The sequence below is a fragment of the Epinephelus moara genome, chromosome 14 (genome assembly GCF_006386435.1).
Source record: "Epinephelus moara isolate mb chromosome 14, YSFRI_EMoa_1.0, whole genome shotgun sequence".
NCBI classification, from domain to species: domain Eukaryota; kingdom Metazoa; phylum Chordata; class Actinopteri; order Perciformes; family Serranidae; genus Epinephelus; species Epinephelus moara.
In genome coordinates this window covers 3975276-4002401 of record NC_065519.1, presented here as the reverse complement: position 1 = coordinate 4002401, position 27126 = coordinate 3975276, and the positions used below count along the sequence as shown (strand labels likewise).

At 43.7% G+C, this 27126-nt stretch overlaps 1 protein-coding gene across 1 annotated transcript in view; it reads left to right on the top strand.

The window, feature by feature from the left end:
* Positions 1-26580, top strand: part of sptbn5 (spectrin, beta, non-erythrocytic 5) — a 46494-nt gene extending 19914 nt beyond the window's left edge. Inside the window, exons 29-78 of the mRNA XM_050062288.1 lie at positions 555-644; positions 903-1039; positions 1203-1389; positions 1519-1628; positions 1749-1839; positions 1922-2038; positions 2336-2493; positions 3200-3332; positions 4718-4863; positions 5097-5211; positions 5297-5407; positions 5624-5803; positions 5884-6087; positions 6159-6308; positions 6393-6497; positions 6668-6856; positions 6963-7118; positions 7221-7412; positions 7511-7606; positions 8053-8174; positions 8250-8364; positions 8457-8570; positions 9665-9786; positions 9869-10031; positions 10138-10326; positions 10431-10508; positions 10603-10775; positions 10870-10960; positions 11093-11239; positions 11502-11639; positions 11743-11910; positions 12005-12093; positions 12343-12529; positions 12720-12788; positions 13185-13328; positions 13423-13619; positions 13883-14087; positions 15325-15504; positions 15583-15738; positions 15854-16071; positions 16274-16463; positions 16535-16711; positions 17270-17377; positions 18861-19763; positions 19848-19916; positions 20350-20433; positions 20696-20787; positions 21789-21908; positions 24841-25037; positions 25133-26580. Of these exons, the coding sequence (XP_049918245.1) occupies positions 555-644; positions 903-1039; positions 1203-1389; positions 1519-1628; positions 1749-1839; positions 1922-2038; positions 2336-2493; positions 3200-3332; positions 4718-4863; positions 5097-5211; positions 5297-5407; positions 5624-5803; positions 5884-6087; positions 6159-6308; positions 6393-6497; positions 6668-6856; positions 6963-7118; positions 7221-7412; positions 7511-7606; positions 8053-8174; positions 8250-8364; positions 8457-8570; positions 9665-9786; positions 9869-10031; positions 10138-10326; positions 10431-10508; positions 10603-10775; positions 10870-10960; positions 11093-11239; positions 11502-11639; positions 11743-11910; positions 12005-12093; positions 12343-12529; positions 12720-12788; positions 13185-13328; positions 13423-13619; positions 13883-14087; positions 15325-15504; positions 15583-15738; positions 15854-16071; positions 16274-16463; positions 16535-16711; positions 17270-17377; positions 18861-19763; positions 19848-19916; positions 20350-20433; positions 20696-20787; positions 21789-21908; positions 24841-25037; positions 25133-25287 (7827 nt within the window). The 3' untranslated portion in view covers positions 25288-26580. The remainder of the gene's footprint in view (positions 1-554; positions 645-902; positions 1040-1202; positions 1390-1518; positions 1629-1748; positions 1840-1921; positions 2039-2335; positions 2494-3199; positions 3333-4717; positions 4864-5096; positions 5212-5296; positions 5408-5623; positions 5804-5883; positions 6088-6158; positions 6309-6392; positions 6498-6667; positions 6857-6962; positions 7119-7220; positions 7413-7510; positions 7607-8052; positions 8175-8249; positions 8365-8456; positions 8571-9664; positions 9787-9868; positions 10032-10137; positions 10327-10430; positions 10509-10602; positions 10776-10869; positions 10961-11092; positions 11240-11501; positions 11640-11742; positions 11911-12004; positions 12094-12342; positions 12530-12719; positions 12789-13184; positions 13329-13422; positions 13620-13882; positions 14088-15324; positions 15505-15582; positions 15739-15853; positions 16072-16273; positions 16464-16534; positions 16712-17269; positions 17378-18860; positions 19764-19847; positions 19917-20349; positions 20434-20695; positions 20788-21788; positions 21909-24840; positions 25038-25132) is intronic.
* Positions 26581-27126: the final 546 nt, after the last annotated feature.

Sequence of the window (27126 nt, the reverse complement as noted above, 5' to 3'; positions counted from 1 at the left end):
GTAAAGAGGGATGAGAAAGGCGTTCATTTTGTCAGTATATGTGCACTTGTTCTGAAAGCTCACAGATATGGACAAAACGAAGCAGTGCCACTGAAGATTGTAGAGGCAGTGTAGTGTAGTTCAAGCGAGATACAACTGTAGGAGATGACGAAGAAATTTAAGTAATGGAGAAACAGAACAATCAATAATATTATATAGAGAATACAGGTAAGAGAATTCTCCATCTGCATGTCGGGGTGTATATAATGGCTGTACAGACCATCGCCGTCTACAACACTGCCTCCATTTAAGACACAATATTACTACCGTCCGCCGTCACCTAGTTTGTTGTTGTGTGAAACTTTTGACTCCGCCCTCCAGAACCATTTATCGGCTGTATCTATGCCAACAGAAAGGATGCATGGAAGTTTGAGGGCAGTTACGTTTACAATTTTAAAACAGACAAATCTATTTTCACACGTAAGGGGAGTATAAATAAGCCTTAAACAGCTGAAGAAAAATGGGTTTTTAGTTATTTTATTTTGTGAAAATCAAAGTCATTTTTCTGTCCTCAGGATGCCAAGCTGAAGATCGAGGCCATCCAGTGCATGCTGAACAATGCTGCCAAAGGTCACGACCTCCGCTCCAGCCGACAGCTTTTGAAGGTATGAGAGAGGTATATGTAGTCTATGTTGGTCCAGTTTTTAACTGGTCATAAAACTCAGGTTAACCATTTTTTTTAGATATATGTTTATTGCTTTTTTTAGAGCATAGAGGAAACATAGGAAAAGCGGTGGTGCTCATGGAAACACTACTGCTTGTGTCCACAGGGCAGCCAAAATCAACACAGCAAAGTTTCTTAAAGTTTCTTTAATCACATACAGTGGTTAATGTTGGAACTGAACATTGGTTGTGTTCTTCAGGAGCATCAGCAGCTGGAGCAGGAGGCCAAGGAGCTGGCGGAGAAGATCAACTCCATCGTCAGCAGGGCCAAACACCTCGCCTCCAATCACTTCGACTCCCAGAGGATCCTCCAGGAGACCGACACTTACCTCACTCTGTGAGTCAGACATTCATCGTCCCCTCAGGACGAACCTTACTGACCCTCCAACAGGTCAAACATTTAATTAATCTAGTTAAACACCAGCTGTATTTGAGCAGCCATTAATGGCGCAGTGGGACATGAAGCAGATGATGCTGACTTTACAGTGTTTGTGCTGCAGGTTCAAGTCTCTCCAGAGGCCTCTGGACCGGCGTCGAGCTCAGCTGGAGGCGTCAGTGCTGCTGTTTGAGTTTTATCACGACGTGGACCTGGAGCTCAGCTGGATCTCAGAGCACGTTCCCGCCTCTGGATCTACAGGATATGACAAGTCTCTGGCTGGAGCCATCAGCCTCATGCAGAAACACAAGGTACCTTTTGTTTATCTAAACAGCAGAATGAGATAATGATGGTGAAACAGAAACTAAAGGCTGGTATGTGACACATACAGGTCCATTTTATAAATGACAGTAATAACTAAATCAGGATGTGTTCACCAGGAGTTGCAGGCGGAAGTGAATGCTCATCGAAAATACATGAACCACGTCCTGGAGAAGGGGCGGAGCCTGGGCAAATCCAGCAAATCAGACGGAGAGGATGTGCTCCTGAGGTGCTGTTGTGTTTCTCTTAAGGGTTGCTTGTATATTTTTCTATCCTTTGCATTTCACTTCAGTATTTCCTGTTCTCTTGATAAATAACTATGTGGTTGTGACTTTTTTTTTTTTTGCAGGTGCAGGCACCTGAGTGCAGAGTGGGAGGAGCTAGAGGAGGCTTGCAACAGGAGAGCAGCTCACCTGAGCAAGGCCATCACCAGAGAACAGGTGAGAGACATTTGAGTTGTTGTTTGGAAGCATTTTGTGCTCAAACAGTGCTGAATTTTCTCTGAATGTGAACCATCTCCAGCTGCTGTTGGACTGCTCAGAGCTGGAGTCCAGGCTGACAGAGACCCTCACCCTGGTGAACACCGACGACTATGGCAAAGACCAGTTGGCTACGCAGAGTCTCATCACCAAACACCAGGTACAACACAGTCTGAGAGGTTGGTGCTTAACCAAAACAATAGAGGACCTCAGATCGTTCCCTGTGGAACTCCTTCTCAGTGCTGAACTGAACTCTGCACATACTAACAGGCATATTTACTTTGCATTTCTAGACTTGTCTCATTCGTCTTTGACATAGATTAAACCCCAAATTTAGAGCTTACTGTCCAAAAAATGACCATCTTTTTGTGAATATCATTTTTAAACTAAATGTATGATGGTAATATGTGAAACATAGCAGCATGTGAGCAGCATCCTGATGATTTCCTGGCTATAGGTGTTGGAGGGCCAGCTGGAGGTGCTGGAGGTGGAGGTGGAAGAGTTGGGAGATCAGGTGGAGCAGGCGGTTCAGAACTGGAGTCTGGAGGCGCTCAGCAGACCCTACAGTCGCCTCAGCAGCCTGAACCAGCAGCTGCAGCACCAGGCTGCTCTCAGGTAACTACAGACCCATAACACTGTTAGATTACTGTATAGTTTCATACTGCTTTAAGTTTGACTTTTATCTACCCTATATTTCTTCTGTTTGATGCTTTGAGAATGTAATTAGAAAGTATAGTTTTGCCATGGGGTCAGGTACAATAGCTTTGGGATGCATCTTGAGCCCCTTTCAGCCTACATTTCTTTACATTGTAGTCAAACTGTCCATATTAATACTATGCTGAATCAGCTATCAGCAGCTCCTGCTTGCAGTTTACCAAAGGATATACGTGCAACTCTCACTGGATTACTTTGATACTGAAGAAAACTTAAAATCATGTTGATTTTCAGGGAAGTTCTGCAGTTTTAAAAAGCATCTTTGTCCTATGATTTCCTAGCAGATTTATGGATGTCTATTAGTGATAGATGTACAGGGTAATGATATCCTCAGACACTGTAAGTCACACTGAATCTAAAAATATGTATATCATGTCCGTGTGTTCAGATTAGACTGAGTCATGACGCTGAGACGAAGTGCAATTTTTGACGCAAACAACATCAATCAGGCTTTAAGTGTTTTAAAGCACTTTAATCAGCTTGATGATCTGTGCGTCACTGCTGCAGCTCTGTGCTCACTGTGCTGGTGAGCACAATGACTAACTTCCTGTTGTTTATAGAACACTTGAATGCACCTGACGTTTACACCTCACATCTCTCCCTCCAGGGGTCAGAGGTTAAAGGAAGTACTCCATCTCCACGAGTTCAGACGGGAGTCATCAGAGCTGGAGGACTGGATGAACCAGCAGAGACAGACGGCAGAGTCTCAGGACCTGGGCAACGACTACCAACATGTTCAGGTTACATCTCATTAATGGGACCTTTAGATAGATCCGACAGGCTGATCTTGCAGGTTTATCCTTATCTGTATATATTACATACATCATACATGGCACACTAGCCCAGTACAGCAGAGATTTGCGTCTCCATAACAACAGGGCAACCTGCTTGAAGGTGTATCTACCACTAATGACTGCTTGCTGCTAGTGATGACGTTTAAAAGCAGCGGACTGACTCAAAGCTTCCCTGGGAGTGTTTTTCCATCACACAGCAGGTCAGGTAAAAGTAGTTTAGGAGGTGTTGGAGATGAGCTGTTTGCAGAGGTGCAGTAAGAGCCAGGTTAATATACACATAAAACTGTTCCAAACATTGTAAAAGGAAAAAAAAAAAAAGATTTGCCAATATATCACAGGCAAGTTTTTAATCCACAAAATATTATCTTATCTGTATCAACCTCAGAAACCTTGTATTGGTCAGGCTCCATTCTAAACTAACTATCAACAGTACTGGTAGTGTATTTAAAGGACCATACTGATATTAATGCATCATCTAGACCATAAACTCATGATGATAATTATTAGGTAAATTAACTACCAGCACAGATTTTTATCATTAATTGTCAAAATAAATGCTGTTAAACTGTTTCCTCATGATTCCCAAAAAAATGAAGTCCTTTTCTACTCAAAATTCAAATTTTGGTCGGGTACGTATACGCCCTTCTAAAAACTTGTGACCTGAAGTAGGTTTCTGCAGAATGTCCTTGCTACATATAACCTCACGCACTGCTGTGGACGCCACATTAGTGCTGCTCAGAAAGTCACAGAAAAACACAAATAATCTAAACAATTGGAGCGATGATAGACTCTCCATGTGCTGTAAGAAAAAAATTTCCATTTCTGTCAATTGAGTCTGGCAGCTTTGAAGAGTGCCATATAACCGCTGCAGTTCCCTGTCTGAAATGGCTGTCTGATGGCAAGTTAAAGTAGTAAAATAATCTAAAAAGTGCGTACACTTAAACTTTTTTTGTTTGTTTGTTTTTTTAGGTAAGAGAGCCTTTTTCTAGGAGGCTAAAATATGTTTTGACTCTTTTGACAGAAACAGTAATTTTACTGAGCAAAATACAAGTGGTCACTGGTCTGTTGAATCTCAGTGTGTCTTCACCTGGTTAAATAAAGGTTTGATAATAATAAAATAGCAACATAATCCACCTCCAAGCTCAGATCTTCAAAATGTACAGCTTTCCTCACTGATCAGAATGATCAGCTCTGTAACCTATGTCACTGCTTTTTGCTAACAGCTGTGTGGAAGTTTCCATTTGAAAAACAGAAAAGAACGTAGACGGACCTGATAAAGCAACTGATAAAGGTCACTATGATGTAGAGTGTGTGTGTTTGTGACATTTCAGTTGCTACGCGGGAAGTTTGAAGGTTTCATGAAGCAGCTGGAAGTCGGAGAGGAGAGACTGCAGAGCTGCAGCGAGCTGGCTGCTCGACTGATCCGCAACAAACATCCACAGAGCTCTGCAGTCAAGGAGACACTGCAGCAGCTCAGGTACACACACAGCTGTTCACTCAGACGTCGGTCAGACCAGTCCAACACTAACAGATTAATTTAAAAAGCAAATTCACACCATTTCACCCAAATGACTTTCTGCCATTTTCAAAATGTTACTTGTGTAAAGAATTTTTTTACACAGAAAGGGCAGAAAGGAAGAAAAAGTGCTTCACTGGTAGATGCAGTTTGTGTTTGACTTTGTTTTAATTCTTACATTTGTTTGTTTGCAGTGCATTCTGGGAAGATTTAAAGGACGTGGCTCGTGAGCGTCAGGATCAGCTGCAGAGAGCCGAGGAGTGTCACCACTTTTACCAGGACCTGACTGATGCACTGACACTCATCCAGGTACAGTATCTCTGTCATAAATCACATACATGCAGCCATCCGTACATTTTGAAGTCAAACCCTCTGAGTGTCTCTTTCTCTGTAGGAGCGACAGAAGAGCATCCCTGATGACGTGGCGAAGGATTTGCGAGGAGTGATGTCGCAGCTGAAGAAACATGATGCTCTGCTCCACGAGCTGGCTGTCACGGAGCAGCAGGTAGAGAGTAGACTCATAGAGAGAAGGCGGAGAGTATAGAGACAGAGCTTGTTTAAGTCCCGCCCCCAATGGAGGGGAAACCAATACATCGCTCTCCACTGACGTTGTATTGTATGAACGTGTCTCCGTGGTATTTACGCCTGCTGCAAACAAAATACACAGAAATACCTAGAAGCCGCTTTGCGGTGAGATGCTCTATTTTTGCGTGTGTTGCAGTTGCAGGAGCAGCTGGACGCTGTCGACTCCATCCTGGACCTGTGCACACCTCAGTTGAAGCTCCGCCTGCAAGAAGTGCAGCAGGAAGTGGTGGAGCGATGGGAGGAGCTCCGACTCCGTGCTGAGAAGAGGGAGGAGGAGCTAAAGCTGGCGTGCCAGAGATACCTGTTCCTGAACACGGTGAAGACAGATAGATGATTAAACATTAATAATCCCATCTTGTTTTTCAGATCTTACCTGTGTGTCTTTGTGCTCTGCAGGCGCAGGATTACTTCCTGTGGTGCAGCCAGCTGATTGGCGTGATGGCTGTGGAGGAGAGCATCAGCGATGTAGCGACCGCCGACCTCCAGCTGGCCCAGCACCAGCAGCTGTGGGCCGAGATGGAGGCCAGACAGGAGACCTACCAACAGGCTCTGGACATGGGAGAGGAGCTGCAGGCGCAGGACAGGACCAACAGGAAGGAGGTGAGGTTTGAAATGACTGGGTGTTTTAGATGCAGCATGGGGTCAGAGATGTTTAACTGCGTCTCCTGCAGGTGTTGGAGAAGCTGGGGGCTCTGCAAGAGGAGCGAGACAAACTGGAGGAGCAGTGGAAGCAGAAGCAGAGCTGGTTAGAGAGCGTTCACCTGGAGCAGGTCTTCTACAGAGACGTTCACAGCATGGACAAAATGTCCAGCTCACAGGAGGTGAGCTCAGTCTTTGTGTTTGTCCTCCAGAGGAAACGAGAAACATCACTTTAGTGTCTGAGCGGTGGTTTAATCTCCCCACAGATTCTGTTGCAGAACAGCACTCTGGGAAACACAGTGGATGAGACGGAGGGTTTGATCAAACGCCACGAAGCTTTTGAGAAGTTGCTCAGCTCGCAGGAGGACAAGGTCTGGATTTAAATAGAGTAATTTATCTTTGTAAAACACACTACATTCAACAGTCTGGCACATTGTCAGACAGTCCTGACAGATGCATTCGCAGCATGCTGATGGCCTGCTCCCTCATGTGCTGGCCCTTAACTGTTCATTTAAATCCTCCCTCCCTCTGTTTGTTGCAGCTGTCCTCGCTGAAGGAACTGGCCGAGCGGCTAAAGAAGCAGCTGAGCAGAGAGAAGAGCGGACGGGTCCAAACCAAACTCAAGGCCCTCCTGAAGCGACGTGATCGGATCAAGGAGCTGTCTGTCAAGCGCAGGGAGGAGCTGGAGCTCTCCAGGATGCTGTGCATCTTCAACCGAGACGTTGCTGAGGTAACAAACCATTCAGATTCAAATGATGACATTGTACATTTCTAAGAAGGTTCCTCCTGTTTTTCTTGTAAGATATGTTCAGATATCCTGTCTGTCTGTGTGTCAGGCTGAGGAGTGGGTGTCTGAGCGGATGCAGAAGATGGCGGAGGACGGTAAAGCCGACCTGAGCAACCTGCAGGCAAAGATGAAGCTCCTCCAGAAACATCAGGTGTTTGAGGCTGAGATCCTGGCTCACAGCGAGATCATCAGCTCTGTGCTGCAGGTGAGATGACATGTTCTCTTTGGAAGCATCTCTGACTTCATTGGCTTCAAACACCTCAAACCTCATGGTGCACATCGTCGTCTTTTTGTTCTGTGCCTCCAGGCCGGAGAGGAGCTGGTCTCCCTTCGACACCCGAGGTCTAAGGAGGTGAAGAGGAGTGCAGCCTCCCTGCAGCTCCACTGGGAGGAGCTGAAGAAGGCCCTGGCCACACGAGGGAAAGCTCTGGAAGATAACAGAGACTTCCTGGAGTTCCTGCAGAAAGTGGAAGAGGTGGAGGCCTGGATCAGACACAAGGTGAGGGACTGATGGACTGATGGAGGGATGCAGGGATGGATAGTGTTTCACTGTGTTTCCAGTGTGTAATGTCTACCTCTGACGTGTGTGTGTTTCAGGAGGTGATGATTAATGTTGGAGATGTTGGGAAGGATTATGAACACGGAGTTCAGCTGCTGAAGAAACTCAGCGAGTTCAGGGGAACTGGAGATGGGGTGAGAAAATGTTGCATCATTTAATTCAGCCAGTGTGAATTTATTAGTTTACTGTGTGGATTTTCCCCAAAGTCAGTGCCTCTTGCTATCTGTAACACATACGTCCATAGTCCTTGACAAAGCAGTAGTATTTATTAGATCTTTCTCTTTTACTTCAAGGCACAAACCAGTGACTTGTGCTCTCATTTTCATTTAATACACTCAAAGTCTGAAACTTCAAACCTCTTTAGTTATGGAAATATCACTGTTGAAATTTTGGATCTTTATTGACAGCATAATGCAGTAACAAAAATTAAAAAGGCAAATGACAGCAGGAGAGAAACAAGGAGGCTTCATATTAAGATATGACAGAATATCTTAATCAGACAGAGAGAATTAAAATGAAAGGCCTGTCATTCAGTATAGGATACTTAAATAAATATACTGAAGGTATATTTAATCTGTAGAATGTGACGGTGGACGACGCTCACATCACCGCCATCAACAGACTGGCAGCCAGACTGGAGAAGAGGCAGAGCGCAGATGAACTGGTTACTGTTAGACAGCGGAGACAGCAGCTCAATGACAGGTAACACTCACCGTTATTCTCACCTGTGTGGATGGTTTTCTCAGTTAAATACTTCGAACGTCTCGTCTCTTCCAGGTGGAGCAAGTTCCACGGAGATCTGAACAGTTACAAAAAGAAGCTGGAGGGAGCGCTGGTGATCCACGCCCTCATCAGAGAGCTGGAGGAGGTTAGAGACAGAGCCAACGAGAAGGTCAGTCATCTGATGCCGCCTTAAAACCCCATGGCAGATCCCCACTGAGACTAACATACAGGGTGACTTGATGTTGTCCTCTGTCTCTGCAGATGCTGCTGCTGCAGGGTCAGGACTGCGGAGTCGATGTGGACAGCGTGGAGAACCTGATCAGGCGGCATGAGGAAACAGAGCGAGAGGCCGGAGTCATCCAGGAGAGGTCAAAGGTCAGTTGGAGAGCTTGTTTCAACACCTGCAGGACTTTGAAGGAGCCTTCCTGGTCCTCATCCTTGGAAAGATTTATAGACCTGCTTCAGTATTTGAAACAATATTCTGTCTATGTTTTTGGGAGACCTGAGAAAAGATGTGGCAGTGATCCAACCTGCTGGACAGAAGTGTTAAGTCATGCCTTAACGTGATTAATCTGGGTCTTGGTACATCTTTATGATGGCAGTGTGAGGGCTGTGATTCAGTGGGCTCTGGGTCCATGATTACACCAAGATTTCTGACTTATGTTTTGGCGCAATAATTAAATCACTGATTTGTTTAAAATACTTGCAGAGACACAGCCTATGTTACTGTAGTCACATGCTGAAATACAAATGTAAATTTGGGTTTCATCTGAATAATTATGATAGCTGATTTTATTGTTTTTGGACCTTTGGAAGCATGACAATGTTAAATTAAAGAGGACCAAGGATTGAGCCTTGTGGAACTCCACATGTAATGTTCGTCCTTTCAGATGCATAGTTGTTAATTTGAGACAAAATGGTTCCTGGAGACAGGATTTAAACCACTTTAGGACTGTCCTCATAGCTGTCATAGTCATAGCTGCAAACTTGTTGCCATTTTGAATGATATTAAGCAACAGCTGTATAATGCAACCAGCTATTTCTGAGCTGAAAAAGCAATTTCTACACACAATATTGGAGTAGAAGTTAGAAAATTACCTGAATCAGCATCATCAATCAAAAAGAATCCATATGATTATGTTTACAGTGGAAAAATATGTCTGAAATTGCATTAGCTCTGGCTGCTTTAACTACTTAAGGCGCTTATTTGACTGATGTGCTCACTGGCTCCTTTTAGATCTAGAAAAAGCACCTGGAAAACTTCTAGTTATATCTTTTTCAAAACTTAAAGCAGGTGATTGTTAATATTTAGCTGTTAGTGTATAGCTGGGATATGTGCAGTGTGTAGAGGACTTTGTGTTGCCTTGTACAGTGGTGATAAGAACAGCAAAAAAAGATGTAAAAAGGGTGTTGATGAAGTTGATGAAGTCTCTCAGTGAGTTTACTGTGCTCCATCTCTTTTTACCCAGGCTCTGGAGAAGGAGGTCTCAGACCACCTGAAGGCTCGATCAGTGATGAGCGACAAGCTGAAGAACAAACAGAAGGAGGTCCAGAAAGCTCTGAAGACTCTGGACAAGGAGGTGAAACACAGGTGAGGTTTTCTTCATTCAGTGTGGCTGCACCCTGATAGTGTGAGTGATCAGATGAAGTCATGTGAGACTTGGATTGTTCAGGAAGGAGAAGCTGCAGGAGGCCCACCAGCTGCAGCTGTTCAAAGCCAACCAGCGCCTCCTGCTGGAGTGGAGCATCAAACAAAGCAGTGAGATGGCTGAGAAAGGTCTTCCCAAGACCAGGGCCGAGGCGGACCGGCTCATCGTGGAGCATCAGGACTGGAAGGTGAGAGTCGTCTCCAGAGTACCAGCTCAGTGTGGTGCTGTGGAGTACTTTCACTGTACTTGGTTAATACAGTAAATAAAATTTAACCATGTAAATGTTTTTACAGACGGAGATCGATGCCCGTGTTGAGCGCATCGACTCTGTGCGGGACTTCGGTCTGGGTCTGATCCGGTCAGGTCACAGTTCGAAGGCAGAGATCCAGAAGGCCCTGAACCAGCTGGAGGAAGCCAAATCTGGACTGGACCGCGCCTGGCTGCACCGCAACACGACCCTGGAGCAGGCCCGAACTCTGCAGGTGATGATCTCATTGTGAAACATTAGAAACTGCATTTCTGTTACACTGTGCATGATATACTGTGCAGAGCTGTAATGATGTGACCTATTGGTACCTTCCTGCAGGTCTTCCTGGCCTCTGTAGAGCAGTGTGAGAGCTGGTTCACCAACAAGGAGGCGTTTCTCTCCAACGAGGACCTTGGGGTAACAACCACCTCACTGATCACTGATTTAAAAAAACAAAAAAACAAACTGAGCATCAACGTTTACTTCTTCTTCTTCTCTGGTGTCGGTGCAGAGCTCGGTGATGGAGGTGGAGACTCTGCAGAGGAAGCAGGCTCAGTTTGAGGAGGCTCTGGAGGCTCAGGTGGGGCAGCTGGACCAGGTGGAGAAACTGGGCCAGAAGATGATCCGACAGAAACATTACGACTCCGACAACATCAGAGCCAGGAGCAAAGCGCTCGCCGCCAGGTGATGAGAAGCACTGACATCATCGGATCTCAGTTTGTTGTCTATAAAATACTTACCTATTTCTCTTATATCATGGCTGTGTGTCTGTGTGTAGGCGGAGCCAGCTGCAGCAGCAGAGCAGATCTCGTCACAAAGCTCTGGATCAGTCACTGAAGCTGCAGCAGTTCTTGTCCAGCAGCTACCAGGTACTGGACTTTACTGGACTCTATCTTCTCTACTGTATCTGTTTCCCATCCTGCTTCTAAATCTGTTCCCTTTTATCTGCTGAACTCTGGTGTGTTTGTTTATCCTGTGTTAAATGTGTGTGTGTTTTCCAGGTGTGTGTGTGGCTGAACGAGCGTAACGCCGTGGCCCTGGATGAGAGCTGGAGGGAACCAACCAACCTTCAGGCCAAACTGCTTAAACATCAGAGCTTTGAGGCCGAGATCCTCGCTAACCGCTACAGAGTGGACACACTCACCAAGGTCTGTGTGTGTGTGTGAAACTCTTTTAATGTGAGCTGTAATTACAACATTTCCATTTTCCTTAAACATACAGATCACTAAATTATATCTGATCATAATCTTAACTATGAAATAATAAACTAACAATTGAAACATCAGTAAACGGTGACACTTTCGCTACTTTCTACTTTCACTCTGCTACAATTTAGAGGCAAATGTTGTACTTACTCTACATTTATCTACATTTCCACCTCTGATGTGTGTGTCTGATGTCTCTGTGCAGGAAGCAGAGAAATTGCTGTCTGAGTCTCGATCGGCTGAAGTGAAGGTTCGACCTCGACTCAGAGAGCTGACGGACAGCTGGGACGCTCTGATCCACAACTGTAAGGAGAAGAAAACCAGACTGCAGGAGGCCTACCAGGTTTGTTTAATCCTGTTGTCGTCTGCAGGCTGCACTGTAGTCAGTCTTTAGAAACTGAATCAGTGAAGTTGTGTTTAAACTCTTGAATGTGTGTTGTGTTCAGGCGCTGCAGTTCCAGCGTTCATTGGACGACATGGAGCAGTGTGTGGGCTCAGTGGAGAGCGAACTGACCAATGAGGACTGTGGAAGCGACCTGCCATCTGTCAACAGGCTGCTGAAGGCTCTGCAGGGCCTGGAGGAGGAGGTGGACGGACACAGAGACAGAATCCAGGTACACAACGTCCGCTTCCTGTTTCAGACCAGCTGATGTGTGCGTCTGAGGGATGACACAGTGCAGTTCATATAACTGCTGTTTAATCTAACAGGCTCTGGTGGAAACAGCAAAGATCTTCCAATCTCAGGGAAACTTCCTGGCTGAGGAGATCCAGACCAGAGTGGCGCACACCATCAACAGGTCTGGATTTGATATTTGATCTGATAGCGAATTTATTTTCTGTAGCTGTTGAAGTAATGTAGCTCCTGTCTGTGTGTGACGTTTTATTAGCCATCATGTGTGTTTCTTTGTTTTCTCTCCATGTTCTGTATGACGGACATAAACAATGAAAATAAGACCTTAGTGGTGGCAAAGTTAATGATACTTTAACATTTCACATTATGCTTGGCAGTGTTGGTAACAGCTGTGTGATGCTCTCCGCTCCATCAGGTACAACAGTCTGTCTCAGCCCCTGCAGAGTAGGAGGGAAACCCTGGAGGCCTGGCAGGTTCTGTTCCAGTTCTACAGAGACGTGGAGGAGGAGGTGGCCTGGCTGAGCGACAGACTGCCCTCCATCACTGCTAAAGACTGGGGGAGCTCTGTGAGCAGCGGCCAGCAGCTGCTCCACAAACACCAGGTACTCACACACACAGTGCTGCAGCAGGGAAACATAAAAACATGACACTTACACAGTCGTTTATGTTGACAATAATGAGTATTAAAGGAGCAGTGTGTGGATTTAGTGGCATCTAGTGGTGAGGATTGCACATTGCAACCTGCTGAAACAACTTATGTGTGTATGTTTTAAAGTGTTATTTGTTTTTCAGGCTGTGATGCAGGAGATCTCAAGCCGCGCCCCGTTGATCCAGGCAGTGCAGGAGGCGGGGCGGAGTCTGGTGAGGCGCCATCTCTAATTTTTTTCAAAGCTTTATTTATTGAAATTTATAGGACATGCATGAATCAGCTGTTAAGTTTCAACGCCCATTTCTGGACAAGTAAATTCAATTTCAATTTATTCCATTTATTATTTTAATTTGGATGGTAGATGGTAGTAGTGATAATAACAGTAAGTAAAAAAAATGTAATTAAAAAATAGAATAAAAATTAAAATATAGGAATAAACAAATGTAAATAAAGATAATAATGAAATAAAATGAAATTAACTAAAAGTGATACAAAAAAAAATCTCTCTAAATAAAAATGAAAAATAAATTATCACGTAAAGAATTGAATAACTAGGTGTAGCAGACATTTACAGTCTGTCAATGACTATATTACATTGACCTTCGCAGGTCAGAGGTCGTCACTTTGCGTCTCACGACATCCATGAGCGCCTGGAGGAGTTAAAGAGTCTCCACGAGGAGCTGCTGATGGAGGCGGAGAGGAAGGGGAAGCTCCTGCAGGAGGCGCTGAGCATCCACACCTTCCTCACTGAGGTAAAGATACAAATAGAGTTTATTCATGCACAGCTGGGAGGTTTGCCTGCAGGGTGTTTTATGAACTGTTATTTAAACCTGTGTGTGTGTTGAGGTGTCTGAGCTGGAGCTGTGGTTGGAGGAGCAGCGCGCAGGTTTGGAGTCTCGGGACTGCGGGAGGAGCGAGGAGGCGACGGAGGCTCTGCTGAGGAAGCTGGACTCTGTGGACGTGGAGCTGGAGAACCAGAGGAAGACGGTGGAGAGGCTGCAGGAGAGCGGGGCCTCGCTCCAGCACCTCGGACATCCCAACAGGTAAACAGACACACGGCATGGTTACCTGTACACACGCCTGCAGACTCAGGAGGAGGTCTGACTGTCAATGAGAGGAGGGACATGAGGTGTGACTGTTTGTTCAGGATGAGTGTGGCTCATTACGTTTGTTCTTATTCTTAGAAATCTTCAAATGTTTTGTTGTTATTTTTTGAAAAGTAAAACAAAATAAAGTTTTCTCTCTCTGTCTGTCTGTCTGTCTCTCTGTCTGTCTGTCTGTCTGTCTCTCTGTCTGTCTGTCTCAGCCACCTGGTCAGTGAGTCTCTCCCGGTCGTCCTTGAGCACTTCGAGACTCTCCTTCGACTCTCCGCTACTCGTCGTGCTGCTCTGGAAGACCAGCTCCGCCTCTACGTGTTTGAGAGAGAAGCCAAAGAACTACAAACATGGCTGACCTCAAAGAAGACTGTGGTCGAGTCCAAGGACTGTGGACAAGATCTGGAGGATGTCGAGGTGAGTCACACAAGTACCAGAAGTTAGATTCATAACCTTGTTGACTTTTTTTTTTACATAGTTTCCTGTTTAAATGTGCTTATTTTCAACTTCAGATAAGATAAGGGAAGATAAGATAATATATACTTTACTGTCCCCAAGGGGAAGTTTTGCTTGTGCAAAGTGCTACACACAGCCGTAATGGACTTTGGACAATATATAGCCAACAACACAGTACAGTGGTACACTAAAGACACAGTAATAAATTACATACAATAAAAAAAGTGATTAAAAGTTGAAAAAAGACAAAAATTTAAAACCAAAATGGCAAAAAAATAATTAAAAAAAAGGCAAAAATAGAATAAAGATACAGCAAATAAAAAATAAAATGAACAAAAAAGGGGGTAAAGATATGACAAAAACAGATAAAAGATATGACAGCAAAAGGTATGATAAAAAAGAAAAACAAATTATGGCAAAAATTGAAAAGGTATGGCAAAAAAATATTGCGAATATAAAAAAGAGGGCTAAAATAAGAGAAAAAAAGGACAAGTTGAAAAAAAGTGGTAAAAAATAAAAAGATATTACAAAAATAAAAGAATATGGAAACAATAAAATAAAATGACAAAAAATTGTCAAGATAATCACAAACTTAATAAAAAATATGACTAAAATAAAAAAAACCTATATGGCAAAAAAAAAGGCAAAAGAAAAAGAACAGATCAGAAATTTAGAAATAAGGGTTTGACAAAATTTTTTAACAAATTAAAAATAAAATAACAAAGGATAAGACAAAAGTGGTTTGAAAAAAAAATATATATACATGGAGAAACTCACAAAAAGATATAGAAATTAAAAAGATGTGGCTAAAAAAGGACAAAAATATAAAAAAGAGCAAAAATAAAATGTAAAAGATGACAAAAAAGATTTTCTAAAAATAAAAAAAAATACATATGACAAAAATTAAAAAACAATATGGCAAAAGATAGGAGAAAAAAAATACATAGGACAAAAATAAAAGATATGATACTTTAGTGCTTTGTTGATACAGCAGAGTTCTTGTATGACTGCTTGTGTTTAGACAACATTTGAGAACTTTTTTCGTTAGATGAAAAAAGTATTTTGTAGAAGCGTGTCTCTTAAAGTAAAGTACAGAGGTGCTGAATCTTGTACAAATTGTGTCTGTCAAACTGTAAAGCAGCTCAGTTGTCTCTCCTCACCCTCCTCTTGCTCCTCACCTCTGCTCCTCCCCCTGCAGGTCCTTCAGAAGAAGTTGGAGGTTCTGGTGTCGGAGATGTCCAGTCTGGGTCGGAGCCGGCTGACCTCAGTGCAGCAGCTGGGCAGAGGGCTACAGCAGGACAGCCAGGCCCGGAGGAGAGACGACGCCCTCAGTGGAATGTGGGACGACCTCAACAGCAGCATCAGGACGAGAGAGCAGGTACAGCACGCAGAACACACATCGGTGTGACACCTGTAGAGGAGCGAGGTGGTGAGAGTAACAGTCTGTGTCCTCCAGAACCTGCAGTCAGCCAGAGAGGTTCACCAGTTTAACCACGATGTGGACGAGCTGAAGGGCTGGATGGCTGAGAAGGAGGCTGTGCTGGACTCAGAGGACCAGGACCACGACCTGCACTCCATCCAGGCTCTGCTGAGACAACACGAGGCGCTGGAGGTACGACACACCAGCAGGACACGAGCGGGAATTGGTTTAGTTTGAGGGTTTGGTGATAAAGATTCATGGACTGAACACCATTGTGTACCTGCCGTGTTGTTGGTTCTGCCATCAGAGGGACCTGGTTCTGATCTCCGAGGAGGTGACCAGGAGCCGAGAGGAGGGCCGGGCTCTGAGCAGACGACAGCCTCAGGTCAGAGCCGCCGTGACTCAGAGGCTGGAGGAGCTGGAGGCCTGCTGGGCCAGCATCCAGGACAAGGCCTCCCAGCGCAGAGCCAGACTGGGCCAGGCTGAGGACGTGCAGAAATACTTATCCCACTGGACTGAGCTCATGTAGGTCCTCCTCACACCTCACTGTGTGTCCATGCAAATTCATCAGCAGGCTGAGGAAACAAAACAACAAACAGATGAGAATTTTATGATGTGTTTGTTTCAGCAACTGTAGTGAGTGCATGAGCTGGAAACAGACACAGCAGAGAGGAAACACATTTTCTGTAAAGCAGTGTTGATGAATCTGTCTGTCTGTCTGTCTCAGGGCCTGGCTGAAGGAGGTGCTGTCGCTGGTTCGAGGGGAGGCGCAGAGCGTGGAGGGCACTGACCTGGAGCAGCTGATTAAAAAACACGAGGAGTACCGCGTCCACATCGACAGACAGCTCAGCAAATCCCAGGCTGTGAAAGAGGAAGGGAGGCGCCTGATAGAGGGAGGGAACTTCATGTCCTCAGAGGTGAGACACTCAAAGAGGACAGTCTGCTGATTCTGTCTTACCCTACATCCTGACCTTTGTCTTCCTCCCAGGTGGGGGAGCGTGTCTGTGAGCTGGAGGAGATGGAGGTGCGGGTGGAGAAGGTGTGGGAGGAGACCAGGCTCCTGTACGAGGAGGAGCTGGAGATTTCACTTCTGCAGAGGGAGCTGGAGCAGGCGGAGCGCTGGCTCAGCTCCTATGAAAACACACTGATGGCCGAGGACTATGGGGTACGTCTGCACCACATGGAGGAGCGGTCATACTGGAGAGGTGGAGGGGACAGGTGGAGGCAGGTGTTCTTAAAACGACAGGAAGTCAGTTATAGTAGTTTGTCTCACAGATCATAGAGGAGTTTAAGATGCTTCAAACGAGCCTGATTGCTGGAAGCTGAGTGAAATCTCTCCCTCCTCTTCATAACTCAGTGAAATGTGAACACAGACATGAAACACATATTGATATCATTCAGTGTGACTTTAGTCAGATTTAACACATGTAGACTGGCAATCTGCATGTTGCTTTTATCAGATCCCCTTCGCTACGGGAGACGAGTAATAACTGACAAGTAAACAAGAGTAACTGACAAACTCATAAACTGGATTTTTAATGTGAAGTTACTCTTTGAAACGAGTGATGACAGAAAGATAGAGGAGACAAACGGCCACAATGCATCTGCAATATCAATATCAGCAAAACAATTATGGTAAAAAATGTGGCCTGGTAATGTGACAGATCTAACAAGAACAATTAAGGCTTTTAAGTATCACAGTTTGCTCTTTACGTTCCTCCAGGACTCTGTGTCTGATGTCATGGAGCTCCTGAAGAGGCAGGAGGACTTGGAGGCCATGATCCAGGCCCAGAGCGACCGCTTCATCGCACTACAGAAGAAGAAAACACAGGTTGGTAACTTGACTGTAGCTACATTCAGACTGCAGGTTAAAGTGGCCCAAATCACACACACACACACACAATAAAATGTCCACACACTTATAAACTTGCATTTCTCCAGCTGCTCCAGTGTGAGTGTTTCTGTGAAACATCCTGGTGCAGACTATTTACTGGCGTTTACCAGCCTGTCGCTCAAGCAGCATTTGAAGATAATTACAAGCACGACTGCTCTCGGCTTTCAATGTCCGATAGTCCACCACTAACATTTGGTCACGTCTTGTCTCTTCAACAAAATATAGATTTTTTTCTTAGTTTTTATTATCAAGATATAATTTTAGCTCGTCATCATCTCATTTTTGTCATGGAAAAAAGGTAGATGAAAAGTTTTAAACATAGCTTTCATCAATGAAATTAACACTGCTCTTGTGTCACAGATCTGATTTTTCAGAGTAGTGTGGTCACTAGGGCCGTAACGGTACATGTATTTGTGTCGAACCGTTCGGTACGCGACTTTCGGTTCGGCACGACCCTGTACCGAATTATTGGGCGCAGGATATTATTTTATTTTATTTTGTTTTATTTTAATTCCNNACACCACCCGAGTTTGAATGTTAACCGGCACGACTAGAAAAAGCAATCTGGTACAAACTACGATATCGTCGTCGTTTAAAAAGAAAGAGCGTTTCCCTGACCATCGCGCTAAAGAAATAACCAACGCCAATGGAGTTGAGTAAAATTGTTTAAGCTGCACTTATAAGCATATAAGCATGTTTTGTTTACTGCACTTTAACAAAGTGGGAAAGCTAAGTAAGTTCCTAGTAAAACTGAGGAGGCTTTAAAGCTGACCAGCTGCACTATACTTTTTATTTTAATTAGGTAAAACTGTTTAAGCAGAAATGTATATTTATATTTTTCATTCAAACAATGTGAAAAAGCAGGATTTTATATATATTTGTTTCATTCAAAAATTGTGTAAAAAGTGTTAACTGCTGTGGTGGTATGTTTTAATAAGGTTACCAATAAGTAAAAGATATTTAATAGTTGTCTATTTTTTTCATTACTGTACCGAAAAAAAAACGAACCGTGACTTGTGTACCGAGGTACGTACCGAACCAAGATTTTTGTGTACCGTTACACCCCTAGTGGTCACAGAAATCCACGCAGATTATTTCCAGTCAGTTTTATATGTGGTGTAAATCATAACATATCAACTGCTCACAGATTCAGTGGCTTTCACTGCACATCAAGTTACAAACAAAACCGTAAATGCTGACTTCAGTGGCCTCCATGTTTGCGTCTGTACGAGAGCACGCTGCAAGTGATGTCTTTGTTGTTGTTGTTTTGTGCATGCGTGTCAGTTCAGGACAGTGACCAGTTCACAGTGGAAGACCTGAGAAATAAATCTTAACCAAACATGAAAGCGTGGAGTGTAAGAAGTGATAGACTGAGGATTATTATTTTGTCTCTGCTGTAAAGTTTCCTTTGTCTTCTCAGAGGGAGCACAGACTTCATGGACATGAGGACACAGAGCTCCAGGACAGAAAACCTCCAGCCAGAGTTTCGTCCCTGAAGAGAAAACCTTCCGATCCAAAGACACCGTGGACCTCCTCCTCCAGAGACATCGTCCGTCGAGTCAGCAGCAGCAGGAGGACGGACAGACCCATCAGATCATCCATGCTAGATAAGACTACTAGTCCCCCACCCTCTACTAGTCCCCCACCCAGCCCGTCCCTCCACCCTGACTCCAGGAGACACTTCAGCGTCAGCAGGAAGAAATGGGAGGCAGAAGAAGACACCATCCGTCCTCCTGCTAGTCCCAGGTCCAGCCCGTCTGTGACACCCTGGAAGAGTCGAACCTCACCCCTTAAAGCATCACCTGACTCCTCCGCTCTTGAACATCCTCCTTCACCTCCACCTTCCTCCCCTCAGACCTCCGTCTCTTCTCCACCTCCTGAGGAAGGTGGTCGTCCCAGATCCAAACCTCCTCTGGCTCCAAAACCCAGGATCTTCTCCACAGAGCGGACGTCCAGACACCGCTCTGAGCCCCTGAACCCACCAGAGAAGCCCGCTACACCACCTGACTCACCTCCACCTGTCAGACAGCTTGTTGTTCCCACTGAACCACCTCCTCCACCGGTCGCAGAAAGATATTCTCGCTCTGAATCACCACCACCTTCAACGAGGCAAGAGCTCCACAGCGAGCCTGATCTTCCTGATTCTCCACCTGCTGCTGAGCAGGTGACACCACCTGACTCCCCAACTGCTGCACCAATCACAGAGGAGGATACTGAATCAGCTGACCTCGCTCCCCCAACACGTGAGCTGCCTCCGTCTCCTCCACAGCGACACAGGAAGTTAGAAGATCTACCAGAGGAAGACGCCAGCTCCACACTGGAGGTAAAAACTCATTCACCGTCATGACCTCATCATTACTGGTAGCTGATTGGTTGCCATTCTCTAACACACCTGTGGCGTTGCTAGGTAACAGCAGAGCGGTCAATCAGAATGGAGGGGATGCTGGAGATCAAACTGAAACAAGGAGGAAACAAGGTGAGAAACTACTCACCTGCTTCCATGTTTCAGATGATACGTCATGTTTGTAGTCGACCAATGAAGATGAGTTTACATATCACCTTGGGTTCGTCCTTCACCTTCTCAAAATGATCCCACACTTTGGATTTCCTGCCCGACATGTTATTAACTAGCCTGTGGAATAACCGCAGGTACCAGCCCTGGAAATTAACCTGACTCCTGTCTGACTGCTGAGCGTGGACACTTCCTGTGTCTGTCCTTTCAAATTAAAGTCACACATGGTCCAGTCATATAGGTTTGGATTTATTTTGACAAGGTGCAGCTCCTGTTTGCTTGTTTGTTTTTCTTTTTGTTTGTTTTGTTTTTTTGTGCAGCTGAGCGTTCAATTAAATCTTGCCGACTAATGACCAGCTGTGTCTCTTCTCTCTGTGATTGGCTGCTGCTGGTTCAGGGTCTGGAGCACTGGGAGGAGGTGTTTGCTGTTCTGGAAGGAGAGACGCTCAGCCTGTTTAAAGACAGAGCAGCTGCTGCACAGGTACCACACACACCAGACGGCAGAAGACAGCGTGTTACATCATCACAGTGTTTTATTTACTGATACATGTGTGAATTGGGAGTATTTTTTAAATTTCATGATAAAACAGGACTTAATAAACTTTAAATTATGTTTTAAAGAGAGGTTTTATTTCAGACAGAAGGACTCTTCAGTTTAATATTTCCTGCCTCAAGTAACACTGGATTGTGTGTGTGTGTGTGTGTGTGTGTGTGTGTGTGTGTGTGTGTGTGTGTTTCCACAGAGGACCTCTAGGTGGCCTCCTATCAACATGGATGGAGCAGTTTGCAGGGAGAACGTTTACTACAGGAGGAAGGAGAACACGTTCAAACTGATGTGAGTGAACTGCACCCTCACCCTCCTGATTTCATTAATCTTCCTTTTTCTTGATTTCTTCCATCAATATTAGATATTTTTGAATATTTAAAGTTTATATTCCAACAAATTATGGAAGATAAATGTCATGTCTTCACACCGAGGGAAGTATTCAAAAATGTTGTTCATCATTTTATCAAAAATCTACAAAGTAAACATACTGCTTCATTTGAAACACTCAGACATTTCAACATATACAATTCAGACATATTTGGCGTCTTCAGAAAACCTTGGAATTTTCTCTAGAGTTTAAAAATAAAGTTCTGAACAAAGAAACACAACATGCTGTATTTATTATGAAGCAGGTGATGGATACTGTCATTAAATGTAGAGAGTTTACCCCGTTGGAAAATATCTTGGAAGGGATTTTATTGTCTGTTGTTTGACTGTAAGTGTGTTCAAGATTATTCTAGTGAGCTAAAATTAAAAACAATAACTGGGTATAGACAAACATCTTATTTAACTGAAATAAGAATGAAAACTAGACTTCAGAAAAAACAAAAACTAACTGAAGTGATATTGTGAGCGTACAAAGCTAAGAAAAATAAAATAAAAATAATCAGGAAATGTCTTCAGTTTTAGTCTTTCGTCAAATTTGTCAACACAACAAGAGGAAATATTGGTCCATATGTTTGTTAAGAATGAGATTCTACATGACTGTGACTCCACAAAATGTTGTGTTTATATTATAATACCTTTTCTGACTTCTTAAATCTTGACCCTGATAAAAAACCTTTACAGTATATTAATAATAAAAGTAAAAATAGAACTGAAACTAATAAAAACTGAACCAACATTAAGCATTTTTAGACAACAAAAAACTAAACTGAAACAAGCAAACCAACTCTGTAAACTAACTGAAACTGAACTTACATGAAAACAAAAATTAACAATGAAAAACAAAACCTAATGACATTTATAAAAGTATAATAACTGTGGTGTTTTGTCTCACTGTGTCTCAGACTGCAGGACGGCAGTCAGTACCTGTTTGCAGCGTCCAGCAAAGATCTGCAGCTGCTGTGGTTGAGGAAACTCCAGAACTGCCCTGAATCTGCTGCCAGCAGCGACTCTGACGACTCAGGGTAAACACACACTCACACACACACACACACACACACGCTGTACTCTATGCTTTACTAAGCAATACTACATTATCTTTACATTAACCCAAATTTTAACATGAACTTTATTCTTAGAATGTGAAGTGAATTTTAGATTTGCTGAGGGCGGTGCAACATGGAGAAAATAAAAAATCACGATATTTGTATGCCTCCACACCAGCGAGCGCCAAGGCTGGAGGCATTATGTTTTAGGGTTGTCTGTTTGTACGTCCCATTCTTGTGAACGCAATATCTCAAGAACACCTTGAGGACATTTTCTTTTTTTTTCAAATTTTGCGCGAACATTCACATGGACTCAACAATGAAGGGATCAGTTTTTGGTGGTCAGAGGTCAAGATCAGTGTGACATATAATATCTCATGAACACCATTCGACACAAACGTCCAATTTTGTGTTCGAAGGTCAAAGGTCAATGTGACAAAGTAAGTTGTCATACATAACTCAAGAATTCATACACTAATTGTGACAAATTTTCACACAAATGTCTAACGAGATAAAATAATGAAGGTCAAAGGTCAGCTTGACTGTGACATCATCATGTTTTAACGTCATATCTCAGGAACAGAAGGGGAGACATTTGGTCAGATACTGAACTGGTGACTCTAATCTTGAAACTGTGCTGATTGTATAGATCTTCTGTGTGTGAAGCATCCATGTTTTCACTGACATGGATGGAAACTGTCAGAGACACTGGACTGGTGGGCGGAGTCATACAACCACAGGGTGGACTGGTGGGCGGAGTCATACAACCATGGGGCGGTGATTCGGGTTCTTTCAGTTGCTCTGAAAGTAATCTTGTAAGGTAATAGGTGATTAGAAGGTAAAAACTTTAAAGAGTAATAATGTTAAAGGGATAAAAACTTTGAAAGGTAATAGGATAAATGAAACAAAGCAGTAACAGACATCTTGCATCGATGATAAGTTACATTTTTTGAAATCTAATGCTGCATAAAAATTAAAAATGTTTCAAAATCAGCGTTGTTGCCTGACATTGCTGACATATCCCAGACAGTAATGTTCAGAAAATAAATTAATTAATAAATAAATATAATATTAAAATATGTTAATTTAAAGCAGTTGTAGTGGGAGACATTGTCGTCCTCTCAGGCTGTCTGCCTGCTGCTGTTTGACAGTGACACACATTTCAAAATAAAGGCGTAACTTAAAGATGATGATATGGATCGATGTTTTGACTTTGCACTGATGATACTGGATCATTGATCAGTGAATCGATATATCGATCCAGATCAATGGATCATCACAACCCTGGTATTAAGATCAACTTTGTTGTTGAGCTTTCAAAAAGTAGAAAAAACAAAAACAAGAGAGTTTCTGTTTCATGATGTCGTAACACAAAACCAGCTGTATATGAACCGCTTTAAATACAGTATGAAGTAATTGATGTCAGTAAATATCTGATGAAAGAATTCCACCGTGTGTTCACTGCCAGGTCTGATAGTCTGAGCTACGAGTGTAGTTTTGGTATCAAGGTTTAATTCATCAATATTTTATCATTTCGCTGCTGCTTTGACTGAATTTCTCCTGATTTAAAGAATTTAACGTCTCATAATGATTCTGTGAATCGAACGCGCACACAGACGCGCTGTGCGACTAGTTTTCTGGTTATGGAGTCAAACCCAGCGTCCGTCCATTCGTCTGTCTGTCAGTCTGTCAGCGGCTGAAGTGTTTGATGGAGTTTCAGACTGAACGTGTTTCTTTCAACCGGCCTCAGGTAATCTGACTTTCACATCTCACCTGTTCACACTGTGCACTGTGGGGACACGGGGCACCTCTCAGGTGGGCGAGAGGCCACAGAAATGAAACTCCCCGCCAGCAGGATTTTTCCTTTAATGAGATACTTTGACAAGGTGAATTACATTCAGCGGGCGCACAATGGTGGAAAAACACACGGTGGCACAGGACACAGCCGCGGGTCCATTCAGCTGTCAGCCTTTACATCTGGTTTGGTTTGCAGCAGGGAGATGAAGTGTGCAGGTCTGCAGAGGCAACATGACTGCAGCAGTCATAAAATACATTAATAAAATGATTTCTGCATCTTTATTTAACAGGTGCTGAAATGGAAAAGGAGACATGTTGGGCTTTAGCAGCAGTCAGTGTCGCAGCGTTTGTCACTTTATCTTTATATATTTTACTGTAGAGCTGCAACAATTAATCTATTAGTTGATCAACAGACAATTTAACGGCAAATATTTTAGTAATCAAATAATCGTTTTAGTCATTTTTAGATGAAAATAGAAACATTTGCTGCTTCCAGCTTGTCAGACATTTTCAGTTTTCTTTGACACTTTGACAAACATTTGCGACATGATGAGTTGAAACAGGCAACTAGTTGCAACGCTCCGTTCTGCAACGTTGTAAAAAGCTGCTGGTTCACAGGAAGTGACCACCATGAGACGGTGTATCATCTCTAGTCAACAACTCTCTGTACTTCCGTTCTGATTTTCACACTGCTGCTACTTTTCTCTGCGACGTTCTAAAACAGTTTCGTCCGTCTTGTCGTAAATCGCAAGCTCAAACAACAACAAAAAAGTTATGTTAAACTGACATAAAATTCCTGTCATACAAGGGTCATGTGACACATTTATTTTTAAAACTTTTATATTACTGTGCTGTACTAAACTTAAAGTTTTGAGTTCAATCTGTCCTGACAGGAAACAAACATTTAAATCAGACAGACTTGAATCTGGAGTGGGTTTTCACTTTTGATGTAGCTAGGCTAGCAGTTTCCCCCTGCTTCCTGTCTTCGTGCTAAGCTAAGCTAACGTGGACACAGAGATGAACGTCAGTGGTTTGATGAGGAGCAGTCAGACTGTAAACACTTTGTACACAATCAGAGCTCCAACATTAACACCAGGATGTTGTCATCATTTAGGAGAGCGTCATCAGTCAACCTGAGTCTGGAGAAGTTAGCCGAGGCTCCGGATGATTCGGCCTCCACCAAACTGCTCAACAGTAGGGCTGAGAGCCTGGAGAGACAATCATCCACAGACAGCCAACCTCCTCCCAAACCCCCCCACACGTACTATAACGAACACCGCTACCCAGAGGAAGGGGAGGTCGGGACGGCAGGTGAGTCGACACACAGCACGTTAGCATGTTGTTTAATGCTAACGACCGGATTATCTATTAGCATGTGAATGAATCTGTGATTTATGACACTGCAGGTCCACAGAGCCGTCAAAGCCAGCCCCCCTCAGTGCCTCCTCCTCCTCCACCCTCCGACACCCAGCACCCCTCCACCGTGACCCCCCAGCTAACAGACGACAACATGAGCAAGTCAAGGAGGAGCGTCTTCAGGAAGTTTTTCACCAAGAAGTAAAACTGTAATGACTCAATCAATCCAGCCGTTACTGTGTTTCATTCAGGGAAGCCAAATGGTGCAGGTGACAAAGACAGTAACACTGGTGTAATAAAGTTTACAGGCAGGACACCAGAGGAGGCGACATTAAAGCCTTAATGATGCCAAGTGAAACAGTTTTACTGACAAAGTGCTTTGATTAAAGTGCCTCACAGGACATGAAGAATATAGTGACTAAAAATGAGCGATAAGAAAATTTGAAACCCAGAAATAAACAAATCTAAAACTCTGAGCACAAGAGATGCACAAATAAATCTCAACTACGGCTGTCAGCGTTAATCGTCACGTGACAGACATGACAGACTACACGTTGGTCCATACCAATCATTCCTGGTTGTCTTTCACAACCAGTGTGATGTCATCGGGTTATTCTTTATTCTTTTATTATTATTACTATTATTTCAGTCACTGTGTCTGTTCATGTGCCAGCCGAAATGTTACTGTAGTAATGTCAAAAGTGCCACCATATGGGCGGAGCTACATGTGAAGTGGACAACTTCATTCGTTTATTCACTGACAAACAGTCCAAACTCACACTGCTACATTTAACGTCATACTCTCTGTGCCGTCACACACACGCTTTCTTTCTCTCATAGCCACACACTCGCTACGCACATCTTGGCGCCTAAATGAGGCACCTAGATGTGCGTCCTGATTCTGTCTGGTAGGCACCGCTCAAATAGGAACCAATGCCATATTGGCACTGGGCTTCGGTACCCAACCCTAACAGTAATCTGCACCTTGTGTCAAACAAAATTTAAAATATCACCGAAGTACTTTGAATTTGAGCTCCACCTACAGCTGAGCTCACAGGTGCAGCTAATCAGACCGATGTCAGCGGGTAATCACATCGCCAAAGCCAGCAAAGCACTATTTTGGAATGAGATAATCACCACAGACACTAAATTGAAGAAGTCAACTACAGCACAGCTAAACAGGTGGAAACTGAGAGCAGACAAGTCAACATCATGAAGACTCGGGTCCAAGGGACGTCCTCAGGTCGGCATGTTGTCACCAGTCATACACCATCAGAGGGAGCAAAGGTTTAACACATACAGGACCTGTTTGAATCAGACAAAGCAACCAAACTGGAACACCTGAAAAGTGCAGATGCTGGAGCATTAACCAGGGATCATTGAATGTCAGTGAGTCATCAGATTTATGTTGACACTGATTGGACATCACACTCCTTTGCTTTTACCACACTGTTTTAGAAGTGAATCATTGATTTGAAAGAATAAAAGTCAAGATGATAAAGTACTTTTTTTTTGCATGTATTTGATTTCCAGTCAAAACAAGAATTTCTTCACTTTGTTAACGTGGACTTCAAAACTGTTGCTAAATCATGGAATTTTGAACATGGGATTAAAAAATGTGATTATTTGCGATGAACTATTGAAATTTAGTGATTTGAAAAAATTAAATGTTTGCCAGCGCTAATCTAAACTCAAGGTCCACTTGCTAACATCTCCCAGATCAGTGGAGTTCTTTCCACTGAGGAAGACCAAGAGATGCAGTTAAAAGCTCCAGGAAAAGACCTCCGGTTTTACTGAAGCAAACACTCGTTCTAAAATTGGTTCAGTATTGAGGGAGGCGGATGCAGCGAGAGCTTTGCTTGTTGCCGGAAGAAAACAGAGGAGCCATGCTGAGCGCCGCTCAGAGTGGCTCTGGTTGTCCCGGAGTACAGCTGAGAGTTTTACTGCATCGATTGAAAACAATGGTTCGTGTTTGTGCTTATCCGAATTGCAAGAACAGGATGTCGCACAACACCCCGTACAGCTTTCACAGGCTGCCTTTGTC